Source organism: Heteronotia binoei, chromosome 21 (genome assembly GCF_032191835.1).
Source record: "Heteronotia binoei isolate CCM8104 ecotype False Entrance Well chromosome 21, APGP_CSIRO_Hbin_v1, whole genome shotgun sequence".
Lineage (NCBI taxonomy): Eukaryota > Metazoa > Chordata > Lepidosauria > Squamata > Gekkonidae > Heteronotia > Heteronotia binoei.
The window spans coordinates 89056454-89072973 of NC_083243.1; the positions used below are offsets into that span (position 1 = coordinate 89056454).

At 43.9% G+C, this 16520-nt stretch overlaps 1 protein-coding gene across 1 annotated transcript in view; it reads left to right on the top strand.

Moving 5' to 3' along the window:
- The window catches only part of DCAF5 (DDB1 and CUL4 associated factor 5), an 86135-nt gene extending 71892 nt beyond the window's left edge, over window positions 1-14243 (top strand). The window contains exons 8-9 of the mRNA XM_060261142.1: window positions 4545-4672; window positions 11380-14243. Coding sequence (XP_060117125.1) covers window positions 4545-4672; window positions 11380-13134 — 1883 coding nt within the window. The 3' untranslated portion in view covers window positions 13135-14243. The remainder of the gene's footprint in view (window positions 1-4544; window positions 4673-11379) is intronic.
- The last annotated feature ends 2277 nt before the right edge of the window (window positions 14244-16520 follow it).

Sequence of the window (16520 nt, forward strand, 5' to 3'; positions counted from 1 at the left end):
CACCTCTGACGACAACGTCACCAGTTTGTGAAGTTTGTTCCCTGTAATGTCCTGGAAAGGACGAAGGAACAACTGAAGGGGTCGAGTGTGGAACCTGGCCCAAAACAGCAGGTCCTGACACAAGACCATCATCCCTAGTAACTGCGCTAGAGACATAACCGATACCCTGCGTTGTTGCAGAACCCTCTGTAATAGGGAGCAGAACTTCTCCTGTCTCTCTACAGTCATGAAAACTCTGTCCACGGTCGTATCTATCTCTACCCCCAGGTGCACTAGCCTCTGTGAGGGAAGAAGATTGCTCTTTTCCATGTTTACTACAAAACCGTGATGACGTAACATGGACACTGTCTGCTGGATGCCCTCCAGACATTGTTGGTATGACCCCGCCTTCACCAGAATGTCATCCAGATATGGGAACAAGGCCACACCCTGCAGTCTCAGCTCCGCCACCAGCGTCACCAAGATCTTTGTAAACACCCGCGAGAGGACTTCAGACCGAATGGTAGGGCCCGATACTGAATATGTTTCCCCCCGTAGGAGAAACGCAGAAATTTTCTGTGTGATTCCCGAATGGGAACATGTAAATAAGCCTCGGATAGATCCAAGGAGGCCAAGAAATCCTGTGGCTGAATGGCTAGCAACATTGACCGGAAGGTCTCCATCTTGAAATGCTTTGTTTGTATGAACTTGTTGAGCCATTTCAGATCCAGGATGGTTCTGAACTCCCCGTTCTTCTTTGGCACTAAAAAAATTACTGAATAAACTCCCAACCCCTGATGGGGTGTTGGGACTAACTCCACAGCCCCTATATCCACCAAATGCTGAATGGCTGACAACATTGCTCTGTGAGCGGCCAAATCCCGCTTCCACAGGACCCAACGAAAGCGGTTGGGAGGGAGGGAGTGAAACTCTATGGCGTAGCCCTGTGCCACCACCTCCAGTACCCACCGGTCTTGAATAGAACGATTCCATATGTCTGCGAACAGGGAGAGACGACCCCTTATTCTCCCTGTCGCCTGGTGACCAGCATAGTCATTGGGATCCCCCCTTTTTTGAGGGGGGTTTAGAATTCTGGTCTGACTTTCCAGAATAGTAGGGTTTAGAATCACGCCCCTTCTGTTGCCACTTTCCTCTAAAGGAACTAAAGGAGCCTGGTCTAGAAGGCTTTTTGGAGTCTCGAAAGGAAGGAAAGAATTTCCTCTGTTTTGCCTCCTTACCCTTAGAGGGTAGGACCTTCTTTTTATCCCTGTTCTCAATGAGATACCTATCTAGGCCCTCTCCGAACAACAAGGCTCCTTTAAAGGGTACCGCTGCCACCCTAGCCTGGGCTGCAGTATCTACCACCCAATTTCGAAGCCAAATGTTGCGTCTAGCCGCCACGCCACAGGCCATGGCTCTAGCCGCTTGCTGCATGGTATCTAATGAACTATCTGCCACAAAGGCAGCAGATAAGGCAATCTTTTTCAGCTCGTCCTTGAACTCCTTAGGAGCTCCACTATCCGCTGCTGCTAAATTATTAGCCCAGGTACACATTGCTCTGGCAAACAATGAGGATGTTGTGGCTGCTTTAATGGCCCAGGCCGATGCCTCAAATTCCTTGCGCAAGGCCTGCTCTATTCTTCTATCACATGGATCCTTGGGTAAACCATCTGTGTCCATGGGCAGGACCGAATTAGAGATAAGACTAGTTACAGGGTCATCTACCGTTGGTAACTTTAGCCTCTTAGTGGCCTGTGGAATTAGGGAATAGAGCTTAGAAAAAACTTGGGCTTAGCCAGCCGTTCCCACTCTGCCTTAATCATAGCGAAAAAGGCAGCTGGCAAAGGAACCCCTGTTTGAGAGCTACTCAATTTTGGCATCATTTCCCCTGAGCCTGTAGGAAGGTCAGGATCCAGTTCCTCCTTTTCTTTAGGAGTTGCCACAAAATTAAGGGTCCTTAAAACCTTAGGGAGCAATTTTGAATAATATTCGAGGGGAAAGAGCCGAGATTGCACTGTAGCAGGCTGTTCCTCCTCATCTGAAAGCTCCCCTTCCTCCCTGTCTGACTGTTGATCAGAGCACTCCGACTCCTCAGCCGAACTTAGAAGAGGCGAGTCTAAACCTAAATGAGACCTGCCCCTAGGTCGCCATTCCAGAGAGTCACTAGGGCTGGTATCTCTGCCTCTTTTCCTTCCCTCTTGTTTCTTTTGCGTCGTCGAGGAAGCAGGGGAGTCCAGGTGTTGACGGAGGTCCTGCCCCAGCTCTTTTAACATTTCTTGCTTAAGCCATTGCAGCAAATTTGCCTTGGCATCCTCCCCTGAAAGATCAGGGTTCTGAGCCTCCTGCTGAGAGGCCAGTGTTCCTGACAGAAGAGGCAGGTCAAACTCACTGGGGGAATTGCTCTTTAAACTAGCTGCCATTTCGTTGCTTCCCTGCGTCACTGGAAACAAACGTGAAAGTAGAGGCAATAAGAAAATTAAAGGGCGCGAAAAGCCTAAGATGGAAGGCAACATGCCTTCACTGAGCCCCTTGTCGGATCTTAAGGCGTCTTCCACCCTTCCCTCGGTCCCTCTAACGGCCCCCGTGAAGGGTTTTCCCCCCGCTGCCATACGTCTCACTGCAACGCAGTTTGGGCTCCAGGCAGTTCTGTCTGTACCATGCCTCTTCCCAGGGCTTTAGTTGATCTTCCCGACCATGCCAGGCCCTTTCCCACTGCCGGGCGACTCACCGCGCTGCAGTTTTCGGGCTCACGCAGCTTTGTGCCGCTTTCCTCCTGCTCTGTTTTTGTCGCGTCCGCGAGGAAACGGAGCTCCAGAGGGCTCTGCCGTCTCTGATAATCGGGTCTACTCACGAGTAGCCCTCCGACAGCTTGCCCCTCTGCCGGTTTTGTTGGGGACCAACCCCTACGCTCCCGGCCTTCGTTCTTCTTCTTCGTCCGGATCTCCCGCCCTTTTCTCCAAAGGCGCTCGGAAGAAAGCCGTCCTGCTTCTTGCAGGGCCGGGAAAAAACTGGAGAGTTCTGGGAGGTATAGGCCACTCCCCCCCTCCGGATCAGTTGGAAGACCCGACCCTGTGATGAGGAGGAGGAGCCTATACCCAGTAGTCGGACCGACCCACTGACCAGACCACCGGAGAAGCACCATGCTGCTATTATTCACTCAGCCAAGCTTGGTGAATACTCCAGCAATGGCACTTGCCTTCAAATGCAGTTTTATTTGTTGCCAGTGAGTCTTTCCTCCCCATTCCAGTATTCACTGTTTTCAAAAAACTATTTTTATTTCAGTGTTAAACAGAGCTTTTTTGTAAAAAAAAAAAAAGGCAAGCCCAGCATGAACTCATTCGCATATTAGGCCACACCCACAACAACAAGCCAGCCGGAACGGCTTTCCTGTGCGTTCCTGCTCAAAAAAAGCCCTGGTGTTACAAATTGAGTGCTGGGCTAATGTGATATCTCTTTAACAAAGCAAACAATTTGAATGATGAGATCTGGAAGTCATGAAAGAAAGAACTAACAACTGCATATCCATTGAATAAGCAAAAATTGGAAGTGAGAATCTTAAGTATTAATCTCTGTATCGAGAGATTATATGTGGCGGGGGGGAGTGGATGTTCAGTTGGTGGAAGTCACCTTGACTCTACACATTGAATAAGACCCTTTATTCCTTGCATATAGCCCCATAGTAAGGCCTGCTCTTAGGGTCACCAACCTCCAGGTAGTGGCTGGAAATCTCCCACTATTACAACTGATCTCTGGGCATCAGAGATCAGTTTACCTGGAGAAAGTGTCCACTTTGGAAGGTGGATTTGGTGGCATTATATCCCACTGAAGCCCTCCCTAACCCCTGCCATCTGAGGCTCCACATCCAAAGTCTCCAGGTATTTCCCAACCCACAGCCAGCAACCCTACCTATTATGGATTTTCTCCTCCAAAATATTATTTTGAATCTTCCACCACCATTTGTTCCTTACTCAATGTGGATTTAATGTCAATGTAACATCAGTTGTCCTTTTTATGGAACTGACACTATACATTTTTCAGGCCATTGCAAAGTACTTAAAACGTGAATATTGTATGCTTTACTGGCTTCCATTACTTCAAAAGAACGTTTAAAAATGTTATCAAGATGAGTTGTGCATAATGCTCCCAATTGATAGGTGACACAAGGAAGTAAATGGTGGCCTCTCCCTGAAGCACTGAATGATGCTTTCGAAACAGCCATATACATCTGATCAGTTCAGTTGCTGAGGCTTCTGGTTTTTTAGGTTCAGATTGCAGGTATAGAACCTTTCCCTTTTGTGGGGGGGGGGGGGTGGAACCCCATTATTGCCAATAGTGTTGGTACTACCTTAGTTTAATTATGAGTAAGATAGGGCTTTTATATGAGCAGGATGCAAAGGAACGGAGTACCAGCTGGCTTGGTGTCAGGGGGTTTGGCCTAATACACAAATGAGTTCCTGCGGAGCTTTTTCTACAAAAAAAAAAAGCCCTATGGGTAGATAATTATTCTTGTAATCAGGCTGTGTTTATGGGGTATGGTCCAGTTCAACTCCTCTCTTGTTTTTCAGGTGGGATCGGCAGGGTGGTTAACGGTGCCTTCATGGTGTTGAAAGGTCATCGGTCTATTGTAAACCAGGTCCGATTTAATCCCCATACCTATATGATCTGCTCTTCTGGTGTTGAAAAGATTATAAAGGTGAGCTGTGCCGATAAAACAAGTCTCATTTTGCTGATAACTGTTTAAATGTACTGTATTTCCTCCTTATTGAGCATTCTCACTCATTTATTTTGTTCTTTCTCTAAGGTGTAGCTTCCTCATTTCTCATTATCTGTGATAAATGGATGTTTGTAAAGAGGGATTGAATCCTGTTGGTTTCAAGTAGTGCACAAAAATTGCAGTGGAGTTGGTATCTTTCAATTAAGTATGCCCAAGGTAGAACAGTCCTCTGACTAGGAAACCACACAGCAGTGACTTTTGATTGTATGCTTTAATTTATACCAATTTATTCTCATTGTCTTTTTGGAATCCAAGTAGCTTGTTAAGTACTTCAGGACTGTGGATCAGGCAGCCAGTTCAAAGCCTGGCAATTCAGAATTGCTCTACTACCGTGTAGTTGAATTATTCAGTGCATAATTATTACTCAATAATTTCTCAGCTGTACACTTCATTATTCAGATGGTACTTGTTCACTCTTGTTGAACATATATATGAACATATGAAGCTGCCTTATACTGAATCAGACCCTTGGTCCATCAAAGTCAGTATTGTCTACTCAGACTGGCAGCGGCTCTCCAGGGCCTCAAGCTGAGGTTTTTCACACCTATTTGCCTGGACCCTTTTTTTGGAGATGCCAGGGATTAAACCTGGGACCTTCTGCTTACCAAGCAGATGCTCTACCACTGAGCCACCGTCCCTTTTGTTCTTTGTGCCAATGCTCCCCACAGTCCACTAAAGGCTATTGAATGGAGCACACAGCATACATTCTCAGCTACCATAAAGCTGTGCTGAGCTGAGGAAGCAAAGACAAAGATGAAGTTTATCTAATGACTCTTTTTCACTTCCCCCTAGAGTTAGAAAGAATATATTAATTTTCTTTCTCTATGCATGTGAAAATTATTTTCCCCACTACACCCTATCCCATGACCCATTAGGGACTACTGTGATTAGTGACTGGTAACTGAGTGGCACAGAGTTCCACCCCCTGCTTCTGGTTCTTTGGATCCAGTGAATAGATTCTGTATCAGTTTCATTAGGAAGATGTTTTTGCTCAGGTCAGATAGCTTGTGACTGGCATATGTACCTTGCTTCCTTTGCCATGTGTACCTTGGTTCAGTTTCTTGGGGCATTCAAATCCCTTGTCCTATAAACACTTCTTTTTGTACCTTGTGACACATAATCCGCTGGGCTGCATAGGTAGATCTGGGGTGGAATGAAGGTTAAGAGGAGAGTTAGGCAGGAGGTTGGATAAAAGCCTTCTGAGGATCTGCAGAACATCGGGGTATCTGTTCATTACTGGTGTGTTTTTTTAAAAAAAAATTAGGTGAACACTTAAGCACCAGCAGGGAAAAGAAGTCCTTTGAGGGCAGTAAGGTAGCATTGTTTGGTCCTCACTTGTCCTGTTCTTTCCTAGTTTTCCTGAATTGTCATAGGGCCATGGGGAGGGGAGTGTACAGTATGTCACAGAAGTGAGTACACCCCCTCACATTTTGTAAATATTTAAGTATATCTTTTCATGTGACAACACTGAAGAAATGACACTTGGCTACAATGTAAAGTAGTGAATCTACAGCTTGTATAACAGTGTAAATGTGCTGTCCCTTCAAAATTACGCAACACACAGCCATTAATGTCTAAACTGCTGGCAACAAAAGTGAGCACATCCCTAAGTGATAATGTCCAAATAGGGCCCAAAGTGTCAATATTTTGTGCAGCCACCATTATTTTCCAGCACTGCCTTAAACCTCTTGGGCATAGAGTTCACCAGAGCTTCACAGGTTGCCACTGGAGTCCTCTTCCACTCCTCCATGACGACGTCATGTAGCTGGTGGATGTTAGAGACCTTGCACACCTCCACCTTCCGTTTCGGGATGCCCCACAGATGGTCAATAGGGTTTAGGTCTAGAGACATGCTTGGCCAGTCCATCACCTTTACCCTCAGCTTCTTTAGCAAGGCAGTGGTCATTTTGGAGGTGTGTTTGGGGTCGTTATCATGTTGGAATACTGCCCTGCGGCCCAGTCTCCAAAGGAAGGGGATCGTGCTCTGCTTCAGTATGTCACAGTACATGTTGGCATTCATGGTTCCCTCAATGAACTGTAGCTCCCCAGTGCTGGCAGCACTCAAGCAGCCCCAGACCATGACATTGCTACAGAGGTTGAAGGGGTGGGGGGTCAGCCTGTCAGTGCTTAGACCATATGCCACACGCTGCATCAAATTGGTCTGCATTGCTGTTGTCCCAGAAGGAAGCCTCTTCTAAAGATGATGCACAAGAAAGCCCGCAAATGGTTTGCTGCAGACAAATGACTATGGATTTCTGGAACCATGTCCTGTGATCCGATGAGACCAAGATAAACTTATTTGGCTCAGATGGTGTCAAGCGTGTGTGGCGGAAACCAGGTGAGGAGTACAAAGACAAGTGTGTCTTGCCTACAGTCAAGCATGGTGGTGGGAATGTCATGGTTTATCTTGGTCTCATCAGACCACAGGACATGGTTCCAGAAATCCATGTCCTTAGTCTGCTTGTCTATAGTAAACCATTTGCGGGCTTTCTTGTGCATCATCTTTAGAAGAGGCTTCCTTCTGGGACGACAGCCCTGCAGACCAATTTGATGCAGCGTGTGGCATATGGTCTGAGCACTGACAGGCTGACCCCCCACCTCTGTAGAAATGCTGGCAACACTCATACGTCTATTTCCCAAAGCCAACCTCTGGATATGACGCTGAGCACCGGCACTCAACTTCTTTGGTCAACCATGGTGAGGCCTGTTCTGAATGGAACCTGTCCTCTTAAACCACTGTATGGCTTTGGCCATCTTGCGGCAGCTCAGTTTCAGGGTCTTGGCAATCTTCTTATAGCCTAGGCCAGGGGTGGCCAACGGTAGCTCTCCAGATGTTTTTTGCCTACAGCTCCCATCAGCCCCAGCCATCAGCCATGCTGGCTGGGGCTGATGGGAGTTGTAGACAAAAAACATCTGGAGAGCTACCGTTGGCCACCCCTGGCCTAGGCCATCTTTATGTAGAGCGACAATTTTTTTTTTTCAGATCCTCAGAGAGTTCATTGCTGTGAAGTGCCATGTGGAACTTCCAATGACCAGTATGAGGTAGTGAGAACGATAACCTTCTCCCCCTTCACACCTGATATCTTGTACCACTAACGAGTCACATGACACCAGGGAGGGAAAACGGCTACTTGGGCCCCATTTGGACATTATCACTTGGGGTGTACTCACTTTTGTTGCCAGCAGTTTAGACATTAATGGCTGTGTGTTGCGTAATTTTGAGGGGACAGCACATTTACACTGTTATACAAGCTGTAGACTCACTACTTTACATTGCAGCCAAGTGTCATTTCTTCAGTGTTGTCACATGAAAAGATATATTTAAATATTTACAAAATGGGAGAGAGTGTACTCACGTCTGTGACATACTGTAGGTAGAAAAATTTCAAGGCTCCAGGGAGCCTAACAAAACACTGTTGGTATGTGTCTATAAGTTCAGAGACTCCGTTATTCAGGAGAAGTGTGGCCTTGTGCCAGCCTCTCTCTCTCTCTCTGTAGCCTACTTACCTCATGGGGCAATGAGGACAGAATGGGAGGAGAGAGCCATGTATTCTGCCCTGAGGTCTTCAGAGAGAGGATGGAGCAAAAATTAAATAATTCAAATGGGAGAGGTATATCAGCATATAATAGACTACCCTGCACTCTTTGGAGGGAGGGTCTGCTCATATGAGACATTTTGACAAAAAAGAAACACATGGGGAATAGGAACTAAGCCCTGCCCCCTCCCCAGATTTGCCTTATTGCACTTTGGCGCATTCAACAGCCTGCTGCTAAGAGAAAAAAATCTTTAAAGTAACAGACAACCAGGTCTTTTTTTGTAGAAAAAGCCCAGCAGGAACTCATTTGCATATTAGGCTACACCCTTTGACACCAAGCCAGCCAGAACTGCGTTCCTGATTAAAAAAAAAAAGCCCCGCAGACAACAATGGCGTAGCTCCCCATACCTTTATGCTGTGTTTTGTTTTAAAAATAGAAACTTCCTTTTTTAGATGGGTATATGTGGACACGTATAAATAAATGGATCTTGTCATCACATGTAGTTTGGTTCTGACTCTCCCTCAAGATCCCATGTTGCATGCAAGTACTGAGTGATCCCTTATAAATCTGCTCACTTGCTGAAATCAGCAGATGAGGCCATGCTTTTATTATTAATATATACAATATTAAATCTGCAGAACTACAAGCATTGCCTGTGGTGGCTCCAAAGTAAACATTCCTTAAAGCAGAAATATATCTGGCCCCCGCGGTGATATACTATTACTAGAGTAGCTAAAACTTTATTTTGGAAGATACTGGAGGTTGAAAGTGGTAGTGGCTGCAGGGTTTTTTTCAGTTTTTCAGCGTGTGTATATTTGAAGGCTGGATTTTAATTCTGTTTTATTGACTTCTGAACTGGAAACTCAACCTGGCCAGGTGATAGAAGAATAAAGTTGTGGAATAGAAGAAGTTGTGTGTGGAATACATTAGATATGAGATTTTAAACGGAATGGGAAATATAAAGCAAAAAAAGACACTTCAGGGAAGTTAAATAAGGTCAGTGAGGAAGTTATTGCTGGTACAGAAGTTGCTGTGGTGGCAGGCAAAGGAGATGGCCTGTGAATATTTCTATAGAGAAACCCAGAGAAGCCTGTGAAGAGTTGTCAGCAGGAGGGCAGTATTGAACTGAATATTGACAGCTAGGGCAGCTTGTCAAAAGTATGTAGGAAGGAAAGTAGTAAGGCATCACTTATTTTACAATCAAAGCACACTACTACGGTATGTAAGAAATGGAAGATCTCTGCACTCCTGTTTCTATGGAGACAGCCGTGGAGAGGCTCATATCTGTCTCTACTTCCACCCCCCACAAATAATTTGATGGGGAAATCTGCCCCATCATCTGTCTCATTATCCCCATTTGCAGTAAGAGTGTTACTCTGGATATTTCAGTGTGTGCGAGCATAACACAGAATATGCTTGATTGTTTATTCTGAGGTCCCAGTAATTCTACCGTTCTTCCAGTGCATGACAGGAGCCTGAGGCTTCCTGCTGAATGCCAGTAACAGGCTTTTACTCCTTTGCAGAGCTCTTTTGTAGTCCTGCACCCTTTTCCCAAAATTCAAGCTATGCTGTTAATGTAACCTGTTGAAAATGTGCTTGCTTGTAAAGATTCTGGTTTTCTAAGTGGAGTAAGGAGAGAGAAGGTTGGGACTAGTGTGAAAGACAGGTGCAGTGAAAACCCTTTATGCAAGACCTGTAGAGATGACCTGTCCATGCATTAACTCCACACATGGAGAAGAATGGGCATACGCATGCTGACTCTGCCTCTGTGTGCTTGCTGGCCCTTGAGCATGGCATCTACACGTGGAGGACATTTCCACTTGTAAGTGTTCTCTCCGTGATCTGCAGCATTTAGAAAGCATCAGGTCATCTGTACAAGGCTACACATCACAGTGAATGCAGGTACAATATTAGTATAGTGGACACTTGATTTTACTTATTTTACATAGTATATTTAGTCTTCCTTTCTCACAGAGACTCAAAGCCAGTTACACAGTATAAAGAACATGAAGTTAGATCTAATAAATTACATCTAGTCTACTAGTCTACTGGGACTCGGACTACAGACGTCTGAGTAAGTATAACATGGTACACCTGATACAGAGTGCAAGAGTACAATTTAGAAAAATGATTATAACATTGGTTGGAAACAATGCAGCAACAACAGGGTAATACATGCAGTAAACAGATAAATACATCCTGTATATCATCTTCAGGCCTTCTCATGTTATTCAATACATGTGTAGCTGAACAGATAATAAATATACCCACATTTATCTAGGTACTGTTCCCCAGTTTCATTTGTAAAATGAACACACATTGGCTCCTCCTTACAAACTGATTTACACGCTTGCTGGATGTATGCGTGTTCACTTTAACATGTGAACAGGGCTTCTGTGTACAGCGTACACTTGATTTTTCTTTGTACACAAGGTAATTCTTATGTTACTTTCAACATGTATACATATGATAGTGTAATTTAAACTGCACATTTATCCAGGTAATGGAACCTTGGTAGGACAAAGAGAAATCAGACACTTCCCTCTTCCTTCACTTTCATGGAAACGTGTGGATGGAAATGTCCAGAGTTCCTGTCCAGTTGCGCTATCACCCCACCTTGACCCTGACAGTGCCAAAGTGTGCAGGAGTCAGTAATGTGCCACAAGCATATTCTCTGGAGATTCTCCAGTATAGAAATGGCAACTTAATATAACACATTTGCACATCTCTAGTATTTCCAGTTTCCTGGGAAACTAGTGCCTAGAGTTATTCAGAAAGCAATCAAGTGTTTCTCATACACCCTCTCTCCCCACCCACAAGTAAACAACTCTTACAGTAGAGTACAAAATTAGATTTAAATTTTTGAAGGCATTAATGAGGAAGATGTTGCCTTAGAAATTAAACAAATCCATGGAACGGAATTAAAAGAGCAGTTCTGTAAAATCCAGCCATGTTAAAAGTTATTGCATTGATTGCTTTCTTTCATACTCTTAAGATTATAGCAATACAGATAAATTGGATAAAAAGCCTTAAAACTGTGTGCAGATTATCCTTTCTTTCTTTCTTTCTTTCTTTCTTTTACTTTTCAGATCTGGAGTCCCTACAGGCAGCCTGGATGTACAGGAGATCTGGATGGTAAAATTGAGGATGATTCACGCTGCCTGTACACTCATGAAGAATATATTAGTCTTGTACTGAACAGTGGCAGTGGTTTGTCCCATGATTATGCTAATCAGTCAGTCCAAGAGGATCCACGAATGATGGCCTTTTTTGACTCCTTGGTCCGTCGGGAGATTGAGGGCTGGAGTTCTGACTCGGACAGTGACCTCAGTGAAAGCACTATCCTACAGCTCCATGCCGGAGTAAGCGAACGCTCAGGTTATAGTGAATCAGAGTCGTCCACTTCCGTGCGCCACTCCCCACCTCACATGGCAGAAGAATCTGATGAAGCTGCTTATAACCTGGGAACCTTGAGATCTACAGAATCTCCTCCAGCCAGAGAGGATGTAGCTACTCGTCGGCAACGGTTGTCTGCACTTAGGAGGTATCAAGATAAACGTCTCCTGGCCCTTTCTAATGAGTCTGATTCTGATGAAAATACATGTGAGACAGAGCTGGATGCTGATCTTTTTCCACGACCAAGGTCCCCGAGCCCTGAAGAGAATGACTCTAGCAGCTCTAGCAGCAGCAGTAGCAGCTCAGAAGATGATGAGGAACTAAATAAGCGTCGTTCCTCAACCCGGCAGCGCAATGCAATGAGACACAGATCAAAACTGCAAAAGGAAGAAAGGACTAGTGCAAATCCAGAAAACACAAGCACCTACATAGGTGAGGACATCTATGATTACCCCCAGATCAAAGTGGATGATCTCTCCCCTTCTCCAACTTCGTCACCAGAAAGAAGTGCTCCTAGTACAGAAGTCCCCAAGGAAAAGGTCTCTCCTTGCTCAGAAAGTGAATCAGTAGATAGGAAGATCTACAGAGCTTTCAGGTGGCTTCATTATTCTTATATGTCTTATACAGCTAGTAAAGATGGTGAATCCTCACGAGTTGGGGAAATTGAGGGAAGACCAGGAACTAGCAGGAAAATTCAAGGTGGCCAGGATTCTTCTATTGAAAGCTGCAAGAAAGAAACCTTCAAGGAACACAGCTCAGGTGAATACTCTAGAAATGGACCAGAGCATGAATGCGATGATCAGCAACAGCTGGGAGACCAAGAAAGCCTCTCCCATGACACGGGGGGCAATGGGTCTATGGATTATTCTTTTGAATCAAAGAAGCTGAATGGGAAAACCATTGGCCAAGAAAGTTGTACTGAAGAGCCATGCAGTCAAGGGGCAGGATTTGTGGAACATAAAAACAGTCAGAACTGCCAACCACCTTCCAGCCCCAAGCTTTTGGCTGTTTCTAAGGATTCGTTTTCTAATGCTGCCAACTGTAGTGGGCCTGGAAGTTGCTCTAGAAACCTAATAGATGAGAGTGAAGAGAGGAACACTGATAATCCCTGCGCAAACCACAATAATGGCCACTTACACCCTCGCTCTTCCTACCTTAATAATGGACAAAGTTTAGGAGAGGAGGAGGCCGTGTCCCAAGGAAGACAATTACACATAAATGTGGAGAATGGCAGCCATGTGCAGACATGCACATCCTTACACAAGGAATTTTGCCTGTCTGCCGCAGACTCTACTAGTCACAGCGTTAGCATGAAAGAGGAGGTTGCAGAGTTGCATCCCGCAGACAATGATGGCCTGCAAATTCATGGACGACAGAAAAGGCACAGAGCAGAGTTTGAAGACACAGATTCTGAGAACTCTTCCTCAGAAAAGAAGCTAAAAACATGATAAAAGCAACCATATGTTTCAAACACACTTTTAAACAAAAGTATTAAAGGCAAATGCAGCCTGGGTCTGAAATGTTGCGTTTCCGATTCTCCATTCCATTCTCCAGGGGGTCTCCTTTAAAATGCCAGGGGCTATGTTGTATAAAAATCCAGTCAGCTCCTTTAAAATGAGATTGAGTGTAGTGTATCCTTGCAAGATTCTGTTCAAGTAAATCCTTATTCAGAGTTGACTTATTCTTGTGTGAAGTGTGTGGTGTTTGTTCAGCCAGCTACCCAACATGGCTATTGTAAAATTTTAATTATTCTTCTGAAGAGGATTTTTTGCGTGTTGATACTGTGATTTTATAGTCTCATTGATAGGCAAAATATGTCCTACGACTGAAACTTTTTGAGTATGTTTTCTGTTAAAGAAAACAGATATTGGATGCAGACTTTTGATCCTTTGCTCTGCCCCTCAAGCCTTTTAAAACAAAGTGGTTTGTTGTGGTTTGAGAATATCTTCCTGGCTTACATATGTGGAGATGAATCATACTTTAATCAGTACTTTATTAAAGGTCACCTGAATGCTAATACAGGAAATGGAGTGGGTTTAGGTTCTAGAGCAAACCATTAAGGAAGTGGTCATAATAGCCTGGGCTCTTCCTCTTAAAACTAAGCCTCTCACCAAAAGATAGCAATAGTTGTAGCTGGTTTGGGAGATACACTCGGCTCCAGTTGAAAGTCTGGAGACATGTGCTCCTGGGGTAGTGTTGAACTCTCCCTCTGGCTTGTCTGCTGTCTCCCAAGCAAAATGACAAAATTAGCTGTAGCAAAGCTACATACCTTCTGTCTGTAGGATAATGTTGACCATCAAAAAAAGAAGATGGGTAATATAAGTCAGAGCAAGAAAGATGCATAATGATATGCCTAACAAACTAACTGTGAGTGTGAATTGAATCTCGAAATTTTATTCTTTTCTCTGTTAGTCCCCCCCTCTTGTTTTTTTTTTTGAAGAATTGATCTTATTTGGAACAGTAGGCCTGGCTTTAGAAAACCTGGTTTTACAATCCTGCACTCCAGTATAAAAGTGCAGATTGATGTATGGTTTCCAATTAAACAAATATTTTTGTGTGTATGGACTATTTTTTAATATATAGTAAACCTTAAAATTGATATAGTTAACTGCTCTGCATTGGGGTGGGGGAGTGGAGAGTTTGTCTTGCATTGCTGCCCTAATGTTAAATTCCTCCAAGACACCAATACTAACTTAAGGGTACAGGGTTCAGGCAGTTTTCATATGTTGCCTGCTAATAGTGCTGTCCCAGTCATGTTCAACACTGGAGGCCCCTTCCTTCCCATTCTGTGTGACTAGCAATGTACTGTTGGGTAGTTCTCTACCTGACACTAGAAAATTGCTACATTACAAAATAGACGTTACTGCTTTGCACCTTAGCATTGGCATAGTGTTTTGGATCACAACTTGGTATCATTAGTCTGTCTTAATGATGATAAGGATTGTGCATATCTCCTCCCTCTTCAGTTTTTCCTTTCTCTGATTTGTGTGACCATTTGTGAGAATGGCACCTGTGTACTTAAAATCACATTTTAATGCACCAAATCAGTTTACAAATGTAAACTAATCAGTCAGGCTTATGGATGAAAGAACCCTGTGTGCTTTCCAGCTGAATCCCTACATATTTAATGAGGGCCAAGTTTTACTGAGCTCCATGGGACCTACTGCTGAGTAAATATGTAGTTTTAAACATAGTGTGATACCTGAGAATGGTTAGGATTATGATGCAAGAATAATGATGCTGACATAGCTAGAACTTTCTCATTGAAGCTGAACAGTCAACTACTGGGCCTTTTTATGGACCTCTTCACATAGGAATTTCCTGCTCTTCTGCTTTAGAACTCCACTGGAAGAATGGGAAAATGTTGGCCTCCAAATTAAGCCATGTTGTATAATATGTTGGACAACATTACTTTTGTGTGTATTACAGGCTGCCTATGCTGATTTGTAAGAAAGGGGAGAGAGATGTTGCTTACTGGAGTCTTTTGGTTTTGAATTATAAGGCAGCTGCCTTGTGCTGAATCTGTTAATTGGTGCTAACTTTAGCACAAGGTCTGTCTCCTATGGAGATGGGAGAAAAATGTACTGCACAAGGCAGCAGTGAAAAACTTTGAATTGCAGAACACGGACAGAAGATATGTCCTCCCAAGTCATCTCTTGATCACCTTTGCCAAAACCAAAACTCCACCAAGATCAAGCTTTATTTGATAGACAGGTCAACCATCAGTGTAATCCTAAACAGAGTAATACCTTCTTAAGCACTGTGTATTCAGGGAAGGATGGTCTATGAATTTAAATTATAAATAAATAAATTAAAGTCCACTGGTTTAAAAGGGTGCAACTCTGCTTAGGATTCCATGAATGAGGTTAATTTTATGGGCAGTCATGAATGCCTTGTCCCTTCTTTGGCTCTGATTAGGGATGGGCATGGAACGCAAAAATTGTGGTTCATTTCATTTCGTAGTTCGTTGGGTTACTGGATTCAGTGTTTCAGATCATTTCATTTTTGTAATTTCCCAAACAATTTGTGGTTTGTTCTTTCATTCAGTTTGGGAAGGTGTGGAACAGCCCCTAAGAGGGCTAGAAAGTGCAGACATGCCACGGCATGCCCAGCGCGATGACATTACCCAGAAGTGATGTTATGACACCAGGCACATCACCAGGGCAATGCTCTATCACTTGGGGAAAAACTCTATGATAACCATGGAGCTTTTTCCCAAGTGATAGAGCATCCCCTGGCAACATGACCAGTGCAATAAGGTCACTTCTGGGTGACCTCATCATGCTGGGCACATCATAGTGTGCCAGGAGGATCCCCTGCCAATAATGACACAGACAAACCACACCCAAAACAAGCCGTTTTGGTTTTATTTAGTGAGCAGCACCATTTGCCAAACCGATTAATAACAAACCACAAATTGGCCATTTTTAGCACAAATCTGTGCTTCAATTCGTGCTCATGCCTAGCTCCGATATGTACCTCTGGTGGGGAATGAGAGATAATATTGGCCTTCTAATAAGTGATAGATTTTGTTTAATAAATTGCAAAGCTTTTTCACTACTTTCAGATACCCATAGAAAGACATTTGTATTTAGCATGCTCAGTTAAAAACTAGGTATATGATCAGCTGAAATGTTTAACCATCCTAATTTCTAGATTGTGTGCAGTTACTTTTGAACACACATCACTAAATTAGTTCTAAAGAAGTATGTATTAACCCCATGGTTGTTCCAGGGTTCATTACAGACATGTGAAAATAACTTTAACAATATTTTATGTATGCTATAGATATTTTGGGTGGAAAACATGTCAAAGGAAAAAAGTCACAGCAAAA